This window comes from Oryza glaberrima, chromosome 8 (genome assembly GCF_000147395.1).
Source record: "Oryza glaberrima chromosome 8, OglaRS2, whole genome shotgun sequence".
NCBI lineage: Eukaryota > Viridiplantae > Streptophyta > Magnoliopsida > Poales > Poaceae > Oryza > Oryza glaberrima.
Window position 1 is genome coordinate 17,315,719 of NC_068333.1, and position 14,309 is coordinate 17,330,027.

Sequence of the window (14,309 nt, forward strand, 5' to 3'; positions counted from 1 at the left end):
GTTTACCCAGTCAGCGAAACTAGTCATCCATACTGCTATGCGACCTAATTTAACCCGGTTTCGCAAGTTAGGGAGGGGGACCAGATTTCCGATATCGTGGTTCAGGTATTGAAATTCGACAAAAAGATGAGGGATGTAAACTGGACCTTGACCTCGGCCTGTCTTACATACAACCCGAAGATGGCCCAACAACAATGCTCCCCTGACAAAAGGCCCATTTTTCACTCCCCTCGCCTGCGCGAGCGAGCGACCGAGGCGGATCCCCCACCGTCGCCGGCGCCGGCGAAGCGGCTGGGCGGCGGCGGACGCGGCTCAGGCGAGAGGCCGTTCCTCTTCCCGGAGGATGGTGTCTGGCTACTACTCCAACGCGCGCTTCAGAGATCAGCTCGTGTAAGTCGTCTGCCACCTTTGCGCCGTTGCAAAATCCATCCATCGATCAGATGGGAGCCCTAATCAAGTATTCATCCTACAAAACTAGTATAAGAAATTCTCCACATTCGCGATTGATTTCCCTAGATGAAGGAGAATTACTGCTTAACAGAAGACCTAGGAGTTCAGGCTGTGTGGGTGTTTTCAGTTGTACGGTACCTGTTTTTTTTTTTTCACGAGTGTCAATGTGAGAAGGAATGCACCGCAGATCTGTAGGTAATAATCTAGATTATAGCCTGATTGGCTGTAGAAGTATGTTTTGTCAATAATGATTCTAGGGAGATACATGCTCACCGATAATGATAAGTGTTGTGGCGGCATTAACCAATCTTTCCATGTGTGCTTCAACCGTTGGTTTGAAATTAGCATGATGGAATCATTAGTTCCATACATACAAATGCTTGATTCAATGTGAAAACACTAACTTAATTTACCTTGACAGAAGTATGTGGGTCTTGCTGTCTGACATGGTGATAGATTCAGCACTTTGAGTTTTATCGAGTCACAATGCTTAGACATAATTAATTTTACAATTCACTATACATTTCTTCCTTGAAGACTGATGACTGATCTAGGTATGAAAATATAAAACGGAATATGTTGGATGGTCAGGGTGAGAACTGGGAACATAAAGATAAGGTGTCAATGTGATTTGCTTGGCTTCATAGATCACAATATGTTTGTTCTGTTTCACTAATTGACCGATCTTGAATCCTGACAACAGCTTTGTGATGCTTCAACTGTAAACAAAAACAAGGACATAAATAAATTAACATAACAAATTACAAACTGCTCAATTTAAGAAGAATAGGTTATGTACAAAGTATGGAACTCATACCTTAGTTGTTGCTGGAAATATTCATTTGTTTGGTCCCATCTTGTTGATCCACTGTGCTCATCCCCATCATATCCAGTATCATCATCCCATTCCTCCTCATCTTTCACTATTTCATGTTCTGACAGTCTATACATTTCAAGTGTAGGATGGTTGGGAAGAAGGTAGACTGCATTTCTAATTGCAGACTCAGCAGCCTCCACCTCCCAATTCCTTGCACCTCTGCAATGAATGCTGACACCGAGATGCTTGAGGGAGGTAAGTTGCTTGATACCAAAATCAAAATCAACGCCATATGCAGACATTGCATCATGAGCACAATATCGAAACTCAAGCCGCTGGAGCTTTGGTGTTGCTCCTTCTTCAAACATCAAACCCAATCCATCCTTTTTGTTTTTTCGAAACATCAAACCAAGCTCACCATTCACTGGATAAAAATAGAACAACTTTAAAGATTGGAATCCACAGCGACTAATGACTAGTGTTTCTTGTGGGGATTCCTCAAGGTAAAGTTTAAGAGATAGCAACGCAGGCATGTTTTGTAAGATCTTCATATCTTCCACTCCAAACTGTTTTACGTTGATGTCTAAAAGTGTGAGCTCAGAGAGGGAAGACATCCAATTAGGAAGCCTAGGAAAATAAAAGTGAGAAACCATCCGAAACATCTCAAGATGACATGGAGGAGGGTACCATGAATCAACCAAGAAATCCAGTAAAAGACTGTAACCGTGTGTAATGTGAAGGGATCGGAGGTTGTGCTCTCCTATCTTGCAGAGTGATGAGATAATTGACTTTGTGTAGCTTCCCTCATCGTGAATTTCACCATTAGGATGCCAATATATAGAAAATACCTTCAAATTGGTTAAATTACCCAACTCAACCACAACATCCACGGAGTTCTTGCTTCCATCAAGCACCACTAGCTCCTCAAGAGATCTCATGTTGCTGATCCCATTTGGCATTTTTACACCAAAGCGTCCCAACAGTAGGCGAACCAATTGCTGTAGTTGAGTTATGGTCTCTGGCAATTCTTTTATTCTCGTCCCTCTGAGGTCGAGTGTTTGCAAAAGTTGTAGCTTCCCAATTTGTGCTGGGACCCTGCTAATGTGGCAGTTTCGGAGACTTAGATACCTCAATTGAAATAAGCTTGCAATATTCTCGATGTCTCCATCCTTCAAACTAGAACAATCCTCTAGATCCAGAACTCGTAAAACTTGTAGGTCAAAGAAAGGGGGCATCTGCTTCAGATCACCAAAGACACTAAGTGACCGAACCTGAGAAAATCTGTTGGTTCCAAGCCATATATTGGTTTTTTCATGGTTTGTTTGGAGGGAAAGACGCCTAACCTTGTTAGTTGAAAGCATGGACTTCTGGTCATCAATTATAGTAATAAAGTTCTCCTCAATTGACAAGCATATAATGAGATCTAGCATGATATCATGCACTCGGCAAGCCTTTGCTCTACCAGTATAGTCGATGTCCACTGGTTGCACCATATTTCTATTGACCAACTCATTGAAGTACTTTTCTCCTACTTCTTCCAGATTCAGTCCTTGTTCTTCAGTAATCAATCCTTCAGCTATCCATCTCCATATCAAACGCTCTCTCTTGATCACATGATCCTCTGGAAATACACTTATATGCAACAAACAGAGCTTCAGTTGATGAGGTAGGTCATAATAACTTAGAAATAGTATCCTCTTTACTATTTCTAGATCTTGGTTTTGCTTGAGCATGGAGCCGATAGAATTCCACACTTTTTTCCACTCGTGCTTGGTAACTGGTTTGGTTGATAATAGGCTAGCTATATTAATTATGGCCAGCGGTAAACCACTACATTTTCTTAGGATTTCATCAGTTACTTCTTTGAGTTCTGTAGGGTGATTATCTTCATTGCCGAAAATCCTTTTCAAAAATAATTTTCTTGAGTCGTCACTACCAAGAGGTTTAATATCATAAATATAATCTTCATGTGTAAAGCAGCAAGATTGTGCAACGTCTTGAATGCGAGTGGTTGTCATTATCCTGCTCGCATTGCTGTTATATGGAAAAGCACATTGGATAACTTGCCATGCTGATTTACTCCATATGTCATCAATTACTATGAAGTACCTATATACAAATCATAAAAGGTAAACTGTTACTGTGTTAGTAGGATTGAAGCAAGCTTTAACGGTAGCATCCAATCCCAAAAATAAAACTGTGCTTTTTCGAAGGGAAGAAAAAAGAACTTCAGTTTCATTTGCATAGGTGACCAATTGACCACACTAAAAATACACATCTGACTATGTGAGCAAGCAACAATATAGCATGTTTCCTTCCAACCTTCACTCATGTGGATCAAATAGATCGTGATGGTTTTGTGCCTTTTTTGCTTGGTTCATCCTATAGTGCTAGAAAGTTTGACTTGGAATCGTAGCTTATACCCAGATCAAACCAAGTGTTTGCACACGTTCCCGTAGTATAAAAATTTATACTTTTGATCCTAGTGATATACTCTAAATATATCAAATCCTTTCATACCTGTTAATTTTTAGATATTCTTTAATCATGTTGATGAGTTGGTGATCTTCCAATGGTTGATTAAGATTTTCCTTGATCCTCCAGAAGTGATCCTTCTGATAATCTGACATCGGGTTGCTTGTATAAAGAACTTGTGAAAGTATGTCTCTCAAGATCTTATTGATATTAGGATTCCGTGATACAGATACAAAAGCTGTGCAATCGAATTGGCTTTTTATCATTTGGTACACCTGACAGGCGAGTGTTGTTTTTCCTAAGCCTCCAAAGCCAACAATTGAGACAACCTTGCGATTTTGTGCAAAACCATTGCCCTTGGTAAGCCACTCGACAAGCTCATCCCTTGGGCCATTGATTCCCACTAGTCTATCCGCTTCCTCAAAGAGTGCTGGTAACCTGGGGTCGATGGCCACTGCCTTCAAAGTAAGGATATCTACATCAAGCTTTAGCCTCTTGCGTCGGTCATTTACCTCTACAGCACGTTCCTTCAGTGCAGTAATCTGCTTACCAGTGTGTCTGTACACTTTCAGTGTCCTGAGCCAACTGATAATCTTGTTAATGAGCCCATCACTAACACTTCCATGGTCTAGGCTGTGCAGAAAAATGTCAATGCAGTCCTCAATGTCATAGGATAGCTCCCGCAACTGATGCATCCACAACTTCACCTGTGAGTTACAGTCCTCCAACTGTGACAAGTCCTCAAGTGCAGCCTTCATGATGATCAGCTCATCTCTCAGGGATGTGATGCCGGCTTGAACACCTCTGAGCTTGCTGTACTCCCTCCCAAGTAGAACGGTGAGCTTCCCAAGGAGGGAGTTCGTCACCCCCATCAAAGCGATGGCTGTTACTCCTACCATTTTTGTTTTTTTGTGCCTCTCTTTGCTCTGGCTAAGATTTGTTGGAATGTGCAGGGACTCTCGGTGACATGGGAGGCTAGAGAGTAGAGCTGTACTTCGAGCTTGTTGGTGTTGAAGACGCTTGTGTGGTGCTTCCAGTTTTCTTGCACAGTGGGGTGTCTATGTGAGTATGCTGAGTCTGTGACACAGAGAACACAGTCTGAGCTCCACTTTTTGAGTACCAAGATGACTGGCTACTTGCCTACTTATTTAGTCAATGTTCATGCTGCATTCTTCTCCATTGGGCATTGCATCAGAAATTCTCATCCACGCGTGAAGTTCTTGACTGAGACAGATACATAGTTTCAAGTTAGACCACATGCTTATTCTTTGCAACTTGCTTAAATGGCACAGCACAAAGTCAATCTCAATGCGTAGTTTCTCTAACTAGGATGGCTGAACTTCATTTTTCTTCTCCTGTTACTGTTGTGAAAATATTGTTTGAATTTCTTGCGACTTGCTCTATTCTCAACAAAAATGTAAGAGCTAAAATTTGTTTGTACCGTTTCATCTTTTCTTTAGCCTATATTGCAATTTTTGTATTGTTTTTTCCCTGCAGAAGCAACTCAACATGGAAATCAAGGAAGCAAAGATAAGTTTTTATTTTTTTTACGTGAGTCAAAAAATATTTTGTTTAACCATTCTCTGAAAAATAAACTGCTTCGACGAGGTGCTCGAGCAAATCAGAAGTTAGCTGGTAACAACTTTGAAAGAAATGCAGAGAGCAAAGGGTGAAGACCATGAAAGAGGGGACACAAGGTTTCGAGGAAAAGGGGTTATACACGCGGTGATATTCACTTGACGGTGCTGTTTTTTTCGGATGGATTTGAGTTTTATGAAACTCAACAGGCATTAGCCAAAGGTCCTTGTCACTGAGTAAGTGAGTATACTTTGAGGAACAATGTATGCTAAACAAATGTGTTTTGATTTGGACTTGTGTTGAGTGAAATCTTCCATGTATTTTCATCTTGTTTGTTCGACACGGTTGAGTGCATGACTAGTGTACTTAGCTACACGAGTGACGTCTGATAGCTCCAGCGACCAAGCGCGTAAACGTGACATAAAATGCACAAATGGGAAGCCTTTGCTTGTACTCCCTCCGTCCCAAAAAAGACAAATACTGATTTTAAAAAAATTATAAAAAAATTTAAAAAGATAAGTCACGCATAAAGTATTAATCATGTTTTATCATCTAACAACAATGAAAATACTAATTATAAAAAAATTTCATATAAGACGGACCGTCAAACGTTGACAAGGAAACCTAGGGTTTGCCTTTTTTTTGGGACGGAGGGAGTACTTTCTTCCATCTAGGAGGTAACCTCATCAACTTGAGCAAGGATTGGAAATTCTCCTTTGTACTTGCTCGAGTTTTTTTTTCCCTGTCTACGGTCTTCAAGGGAATAAGGAATATTGGTGTAAATGTCAGTCAGGAGGTATACAATTAGAGGTATATATCTCCTTACTAACACTATTAGGTACATATGCCTCGTTATATCTCCTAAGGACAAATAAAAGTCTTGCCATTGTTGATGATTCACATTTGTTCTGATCAGTTCAATTATTTTATTTATTTTTACCAATCAAGTGGGAGAGAGGTATATACCTCTAAGAAAGAGAACTTCCCTTAACGAGAAGATGAGAGAAAACATTGGAAGGTGGATACGAATTCTATATACCTCTCTTAAGGGTGAGTTAATTTGAACCTGCCATTTCCTAACTTTTATTCTCATTTTCCATGCACATGTTTCCCAAATTGGTAAATGTTGCGTTTTTGCAAAAAAAATCATATAGAAAAGTTGTTTTAATTTTAAAAAATTATATTAACCCATTTAAAAATTTTCAGCTAATACTTAATTAATCATACGCTAATGAGCCGTTTCCGTTTCGCGTGCATTGGATGAGAAGTTTCCAGCCGGGGCATTTGGACACAGCCTCAAGACTGTGTTTAGAACTATAAATTCCAACTTCTCACTCATTTTCCGTGCGCATATATTTTGAACTACTAAACAGTGCTTATTAATCTATTTTTCAAGTTTTTTGAGCTAATATTAATTAATCATGTGCTAATGAGGTATCTCGTTTTTCGGGCAGGAAAGAAGAGGTTCCCATCCCTGATTCGAACACACCCTTAAGGATGGGAAAACATCAATTGTATAGAATCAATTTTTTGCCTTCCATTTTACAGCTGCGCATTGTATCTTGTGGTGTTCTTTTATCTTGTGGTGTTCTTTTATCCTGTAAAATAAGATAAAGATATAGATTAAGTGTTTTACGCAAAACGAGGTAGTATTAAAGTATGATTAATTGAGTTTTAATTATTACAAACTTGAAAAATAGATTAATCTGATATTTTAGAGCAACTCTTATATTGAAAGTTTTCGCATGATACGTATCATTTAATAGTTTGAAAAACATGCCACGAAAATTGTAGCAGAAAAGAACACCGTACGAAGACTTTTGTGTATTCCTGGAAAAAAAATCCGAAATGCCGGCCCATAAGTTCGGAGTCATCGATCTGGGTTGATAATCTAAGCCAGCCCATCGAGGATGCTGCCATGCCACTGGCATGTGAGCCTTAGCAAACATACACATAGGGCTCCCACTATTCTGAGAATTTTCAGTATATGCCATCTAATTCGAACTGTTTTCAGGATATATCACTCAATTCACGTCACTTTCATAATACGGCATCCGAAGCGTGAATTCCTTCGTTCCAAGCCACTTTTCTATTCTATTGAACTTCAAAAAATACCCGTACTTTGCAACAGATAAAAACGTTTTTTCAATGGTACAATCATTATTAAGAACTAAGCAATAAATTAAAATATTAGGATCGCTATATATTATAATTAAAAAAATTAGTGAAAATTATTCCTTGGTTTTGGGTCTAAATCCCATTCTTTCCTTCCTTTTCAAGCCCAACCCAGTCCGATACCTACATCCGCTCAGCCTGTCTCCCTTCGATCCAGTCCACAAGTAGAGTAGAGCTACAGACCTACAACCAACTGTTGTATTCAACATTCAGAAAATCCAGTACCCCTGTGTTAGAGTTGATCCTCCCATCAAATCCAACCGATTTTTTTTATCTGTCAAAAATTGGTTGAGGGTTTTTATCCACTCGATCCGCTCTTTCCTTTTTTTCGGAAATAGGAACGAATCCGCAAAAATTTATGTAAATAATGCGTTATCAACAGATAGAGAAAAACACCACACAGACAACTCATAATTCAAATGAAACGTATATACTTGTCTACTTGATAGAAGAATATGAGTTTTTTCTTTTTTTAAAAAAAGTCTGCACATCTACATGTATTGCCTAACTGCCATTAAACCGCCGTTTTGACAAAGCACATCTATTATCTATCTATATCTATTATATACTAAAAGTCCATAAAACTTCCTACAAACGCTTCTAAGCCGCCATGTGTACTCCTACAAATACTCCTAAATCGCTACATGGCATCTTAACAAACCGGTGGACCCAATATTTTTATCTATTAGAATTTTATTAAAAAAAAAACCCCACAAACTTCCCTCCCCTCTCCTCTCCTCATGGGCCCATCCTTCAACCGGACGAACAACTCAAGTACGTACGTACTTAGCGTAGGTACTTCCTCCCTCCCCTCCTATCCAATCTCTTCTTCCTTTTTCTTTAGTTATAAAAATTTTTAAACAATAATAAATCTTAAATAACCATATTTTTTCTATAGTTATTTGCATGTTGTCTATCAACAATTAAAAAATATAAGGTGTTCTTTAACATATATGAAATATTTATTTTTTTTATCACGTCCTAAACTTTGCATATCACGTAAAACTGTCATATAAAATAGGGAAAAATTGATAATGTAGATTACACGATCATATATCAATTCACAGAATATACATAAACAAATTAAGTTAGATCTATTATATAACAAATGTTTCTAAGCCACCACGTGGCATCCTGCAAACGCTACATACTACGACGCCACGTGTCACTATAATAAATTAGAGAAATTTTTAAAAATTTTAAGAAAAAAAACATCTAGACATTAATTTTCATTAAATTAGGTGGACCCATTATTTACCACCATTAGATTTATCTTTAAAAGAACTCCCTAACCTCCAAACCGGATCCAAATTGGGCCTGTACCCTAAATGGTGAGTTTGCTGATGCTTTCCCTCCTGATGATGATCTGCCGATGGGTGAAGGTCCTGTGGATCCTAATGTTAATTTTGAGGATGCTCCAGCTTGGCAATTTGGTAATGTGCAGAATTTTGATCAGGAAGAGAATCAGGGTTGGGGTAATTGGGATGAGGGTCAGGACAATGTGAATGAAAATGTTGATTTTCTGCCTGAGATTCCACAGCCTACTGATGTGCTACAAATTAATTCCTCCTCTGCTAGTTCTATTTTAACTGTCAATTCAGGTAACTCTGGTTCTATTATCAGTATTTCCAGTGGTGAAGCAAGTGAGATTGGGGCTGACAATAGCTTGATGGTCCAGGAAGTTTCTGTTGATGCTAATGTTTTAAAGAATTTATGCCAGAGGTTTCCTCAGATTATGTTTGATAAGAATTTTGTCAAGGATGCATCCTTTTGGTCTGCCTTAAACTCTGGAAGTGTTCTTGGTTCTTCTAATTGGGCTTCAGGGAATGATGTTCCTGTTGTTTCTAGGGCTAATGAAATTCTTGATCCTGTTCCACTTGCTGTTGCGCCGCCTCCTAGTGTTTTTTTAGCCCTCACTGATTCTGACGCCCCAGTTAAACCAGCAAAAAGGGCTTACAAGAAGAGAGCAGTTGGATTTGCCACTCCTGTTGTTGCTACAGGATTAAGAAGGAGCACAAGACTCCTTGCTATTTCTGATGGACGCAAATTGAGTTTTAAGGATGATATTCTTGTTGAGCTTGATCCTAATCAAGGAATTGGGAAACCTAGGGGTAAGTCTGTAAAAAAGCTCAAGCAGGTTGCTCATGAGGTGGGCCTTCTTTTCTCAGGAAGTTCTCTGCAAGAATCTGACTTCATGGAAGGTACAGCTGAAGTGGAAGGTCCTGCTGATTGCCCTATTCCTCTCCTCCAGAAAATGGCCACTGATCTTTGTGGTGTTGCTCCTCAGGATGTGACACAGGAAAGCCTCCTGGCTTCTGCTCCAAAGTCTGTTGATGATGAATCTTGAGTTTCTAAGTCTGGTTCTGTTTAGGTTTCCTAGGAATAAATCTAGAACTTTGTCCTGTTCTATATTCCTTAGCCCTAGTGGCTTTGTTTATCTTCAGTTCTGTTCCTTCGTGTCCTATGTTTCCTCTCCAGACTATTGCTCTGTAGTCTGTTCTAGTTTGCCCCCTTTATTTTTTGCTTGGACCAGTCAGCTCTTGGCTTTGGAATGTAATTTAATTATGTTCTATTTACCTTGTTCCTTATCTACTTTCTATGAGTAATCTTACAAGAAATTGGAATATTCTGTGTTGGAATGTGAGTGGTGTAAATTCAGCGGATAAATGCAGAGCTGTCAGGCAAGCTGTTGATGATAGTAGTTGCTCAGTTTTTTTGTTTACAGGAAACCAAGAAGGAAAGTTTTGATACTGCTTATGTTAAGAAGTTAGCTCCGAAACGCTTTGATTCTTTCTCTTTCTCTCCTTCCGTTGGAGCTTCTGGAGGTATCTTGGTCTGTTGGGTTGGGGCAATCTTTGCTGCTAATGTTATTTGTATCACCCGATCTGCTGTGATTGTAAAGTTCTTTTCAAAACACTCTGCTGAGTCCTGGACTCTTGTTTCAGTCTATGGCCCGTGTGTTGATCCTGATAGATCCCTCTTTGCCCAGTGGTTGTTTGATTTGCAAATTCCTGACAATGAAAATTGGATCCTCTTGGGTGACTTTAACTTTTACAGATCTGTTGAGAACAGAAATAGGGCAGGGGGGGGATATGAATGACATGATGATTTTCAATAATATAATCAGTAATCTTGGTCTCCTTGAGCTGCCTTTGAAAGGTAGGTCTTACACGTGGAGTAATATGCAGAATTCACCTCTCTTGGAGCAACTTGACTGGTTCTTTACGACTGTTTCTTGGACTGCTTCCTATCCAAGCACCTTGGTAAAGCCTTTGGCTAGATCTTTTTCTGATCATGTCCCATGTGTGGTCCAAATAGAAACTTCAATCCCAAAGTCTAATCTCTTTAGGTTTGAGAATTTCTGGATAGAGCATGAGGGTTTCTTTCAGTTGATTTCTTCAATCTGGTCTAATCATGGGACTGGTTTGGATGCTGCTAAGAATATAACATCAAAATTTAAATCTCTTAGAAAAGGTCTCAAAAAATGGAGTAAAGGCTTGTCCAAGTTGTCCTCACTCATAGAAAACTGTAATCTGGTCATAGCTTTTATTGATAAACTTGAGGAGATAAGAGATTTGACCTTGGCTGAATGGAATCTCAGATTCATTGTTAAAAGGAAAGTTTTGCAGTACCTGAGATATAAGCAAATGTACTGGCAGAAAAGATGCACTATAAGGTGGGCAACTTTTGGTGGTGAGAATACTAAATTTTTTCATGCAGCGGCTACTGAGAGGTACAGAAAGAATTTAATAACTCACTTGCAGACAGATGATGGAAGAGTTTTAACCCAGCACAATGAAAAGGCGCAGATAATTTTTCAAACTTTTCAGCAGAGAATGGGAGTGTCTTTGCTACCTGTTATGCACTTTGACCTGCAGAGTTTGGTTTCTCACAATGATAGTCTTGCCCACTTGTCTGAAAACTTCTCCATCTCTGAAATTGATGAGGTTGTTAAAAGAATGCCTACTGATAGAGCACTCGGTCCAGATGGTTTTAATGGATGCTTTATTAAAAGTTGTTGGCCTATTATTAGGCAGGATTTTTACACCCTTTGTGCTCAGTTTTGTGAAGGTAACTTGGCTTTGGAAAGTTTAAATAGATCTTTCATTACTCTTGTTCCCAAGAAATCAACACCTGAGAGGGTTAATGACTACAGACCGATTTCTCTCCAAAGTGTGGCTCTCAAGCTTTTAACAAAGGTTCTTGCTGATAGGTTTCAGTATGTAATTACAGAACTCATCCATCAAAACCAATATGGTTTCATCAAAGCCAGGACAATACAGGATTGTCTCTCTTGGTCTTTTGAGTACTTACACCAGTGCCAACAATCAAAAAGGGAGATAGTGCTGTTGAAGTTGGACTTGGAGAAAGCTTTCGATACTATAGAGCACTCTACTATTTTGGACATCATGAGACAAAAAGGTTTTGATTCAAAGTGGTTGAATTGGATTGATTTGATCTTTTCTTCAGCATCTTCTTCAGTTCTTCTAAATGGGGTTCCTGGAAGGAATTTTTATTGCAAAAGGGGTGTAAGGCAAGGGGATCCATTATCACCTCTTTTATTTGTGCTAGGTGCTGATTTACTACAGTCTGTTGTCAACAAAGCTTATTCTCAGGGTGTTTTGACTATTCCAATCCCAACTCCTGATAATGACTTTCCAGTTGTACAGTATGCAGACGATACTCTCCTTTTCTTGACAGCTTCCTCAAAAGAGCTTTTCTGTTTGAAGGCTATTCTCATCACTTATGCAGATTCTACCGGTTTGAAGATTAACTACAGTAAGTCATGCATGATTCCTCTGAATGTGGACATAGAAAAGGTGCAGCATTTGTCCAAGATGTTTGGTTGCTCAGTGGGCACTTTACCTTTCACCTATTTAGGTCTGCCTTTGGGAACAACTAGGCCAAAGATAATTGATTTTGCCCCCTTAGTTGATAGGGTTGAGAGAAGATTGTCTGCTACTTCTGCTCTTCTGTCTTATGGAGATAGATTAACTATGGTCAATTCAGTTTTATCTTCCCTCCCAACTTACTATATGTGCTCTCTTTCCCTTCCAAAGTCAATAATTGAAAACATTGATAGAGTTAGAAGAAATTGTTTATGGAGAGGAACTGATATTAATTCTAGCAGGAAATCTTTGGTTCTTTGGGAAAGGGTTTGTCAACCTAAAAGTAGAGGAGGTCTGGGAGTCATTAACCTAAGGCTGCATAATAATGCTCTTTTAATGAAAAATCTGCACAAATTTTATAATAGGCTCTCAATACCTTGGGTTAGCTTGATCTGGTCCACTTATTATATTAACAAAGTTCCTCATGCTGATCGCCCTAGAGGGTCTTTTTGGTGGAAAGATGTTCTATAATTTGCAGACATTTTCAGGGGATTGTCCACCTGTAAGGTTGGGGATGGAAAGACTTGTCTGTTTTGGGATGATTTCTGGAATAATAAAGTCAGGTCAGTAATGTACCCAAGGATTCACTCTTATGTTGTTTCTTTGAAGGATTCAGTGAGTTTAACCTCTTCCAAGAGTATTTCGCAGCGTTTTAATCTCCCTCTGTCTGAGCAAGCCTTCCATGAGTATGATACAATGTCTGCAGCTGATCCTTTAGATCAATTATCTGATGAGAATGATGTCTGGTCTTATGTTTAGGGAAATGGTTTGTTCTCTTCCAAGAAAATATATGACATTAATTTCATGCATATACATGCGCCTAGTTTGGATCTGGAAGAGTAAGTGCGCTATGAAGGTTAAAGTTTTTGGATGGCTCCTGTTAATTGATCGACTCAATACTTATGACATGCTTGACAGAAGGCATTACCCTCCCAATAATTCAGATCTAACTTGTGTCCTTTGCTCAACCTGTGCAAGAGAAACCACCTTTCATCTATTTTTTCAATGTCCTTTTAGTGCTGATTGCTGGGCACAGTTTGGAATTGTCTGGGATATTTCTCTTGCCTTCACAGATATGCTGCATCAGGCAATGAATTCTTATAGGTCTACGCACTTTGTGGAGAAAATTCTTTATGCAACCTGGAATATTTGGAAACAGAGGAACTCCCTGATTTTCCAGAATTTAGCACCCTCAATTTCTTCTTGGAAAGCTCTCTTTAAGAGTGATCTTTCCCTTTTAGTTCCCTTTTAGTTTTTAGATTAAATGTTTCTGAGAGACAGTCCCTTTTGAATTGGTTATATCTTTTGTAATTTATTTTCTATAATAAAGCTATTTAACTGTGGGGGCTTCCCCTACAGTGCCTTCCCTCAAAAAAATTGGGCCTGTACGTAGCGTACGTTTTCTTAAGGATAGTACGTACGTACGTTAGTAACGTACTTCCACCCCTTCTTCCCTCAATTTCTTCATATTTTTTCACATATTTCTTCCCCTATTATCATATACTTTATTAGTTAGAAAATATATTTTTTGTGTTAAACAATTCAACAACTATAACATCTAAATCATACAACTAAGTTTTAATTCGCTTATATCTTAAAAGTATTTTATGACTAAATCTACAGGCAAAGACCAAATTTCCACAATAATTCAACTTTGAGAAAAAAATGACAATTTGGATTATATTTCCAGACTTTTGCGTACCGTTGAAGCAATTACAAAAATATGAAATAATAATATTATAGACTCTATCATTGTGCATAACTTCATAACAATTAAATTATATCTACAATCATAAAATTTAAAATAAAAATAGCTATGAGTAATATTCCCAAAATATATAAGTTAGAAAGCAAGAGTTACACGAAAAAAATAAGCAGCTATAACATCTCAATCATGGGATCCCCTAAATCATACGAGTAATATT

General features: G+C 38.6%; 1 protein-coding gene and 1 long non-coding RNA gene across 7 annotated transcripts; one reads left to right on the forward strand and one right to left on the reverse strand.

Annotated features, from left to right (window-relative positions):
• Positions 1 to 213: 213 nt before the first annotated feature.
• LOC127783329 (uncharacterized) lies at positions 214 to 4,921 on the forward strand. 6 transcript variants are annotated; one of them, XR_008019287.1, is made up of 5 exons: positions 214 to 390; positions 1,408 to 1,522; positions 2,809 to 2,933; positions 4,375 to 4,579; positions 4,696 to 4,921. It is a non-coding gene; the product is annotated as an uncharacterized LOC127783329 (long non-coding RNA). The 6 variants fall into 6 exon arrangements; XR_008019283.1 differs by having other exon boundaries at positions 2,809 to 4,579; XR_008019284.1 differs by lacking the exon at positions 2,809 to 2,933.
• LOC127783328 (disease resistance protein Pik-2-like) lies at positions 809 to 4,689 on the reverse strand. The gene is made up of 2 exons (XM_052310585.1): positions 3,788 to 4,689; positions 809 to 3,376 (listed from the first exon to the last, which is right to left on the reverse strand). The coding sequence occupies exons 1-2, from the start codon at positions 4,639 to 4,641 to the stop codon at positions 1,228 to 1,230; spliced, it is 3,003 nt and encodes a 1,000-aa protein (XP_052166545.1). The 5' UTR covers positions 4,642 to 4,689; the 3' UTR covers positions 809 to 1,227.
• Positions 4,922 to 14,309: the final 9,388 nt, after the last annotated feature.

Bases quoted from the DNA above. Each gene is read 5' to 3' on its own strand.
- LOC127783328 (XM_052310585.1), bottom strand. From the start codon at position 4,641: ATGGTAGGAGTAACAGCCATCGCTTTGATGGGGGTGACGAACTCCCTC. The intron at 3,377-3,787 runs GTATGAAAGGAT...ATTTGTATATAG, and splicing joins GAATATCTAAAAATTAACAG to GTACTTCATAGTAATTGATG.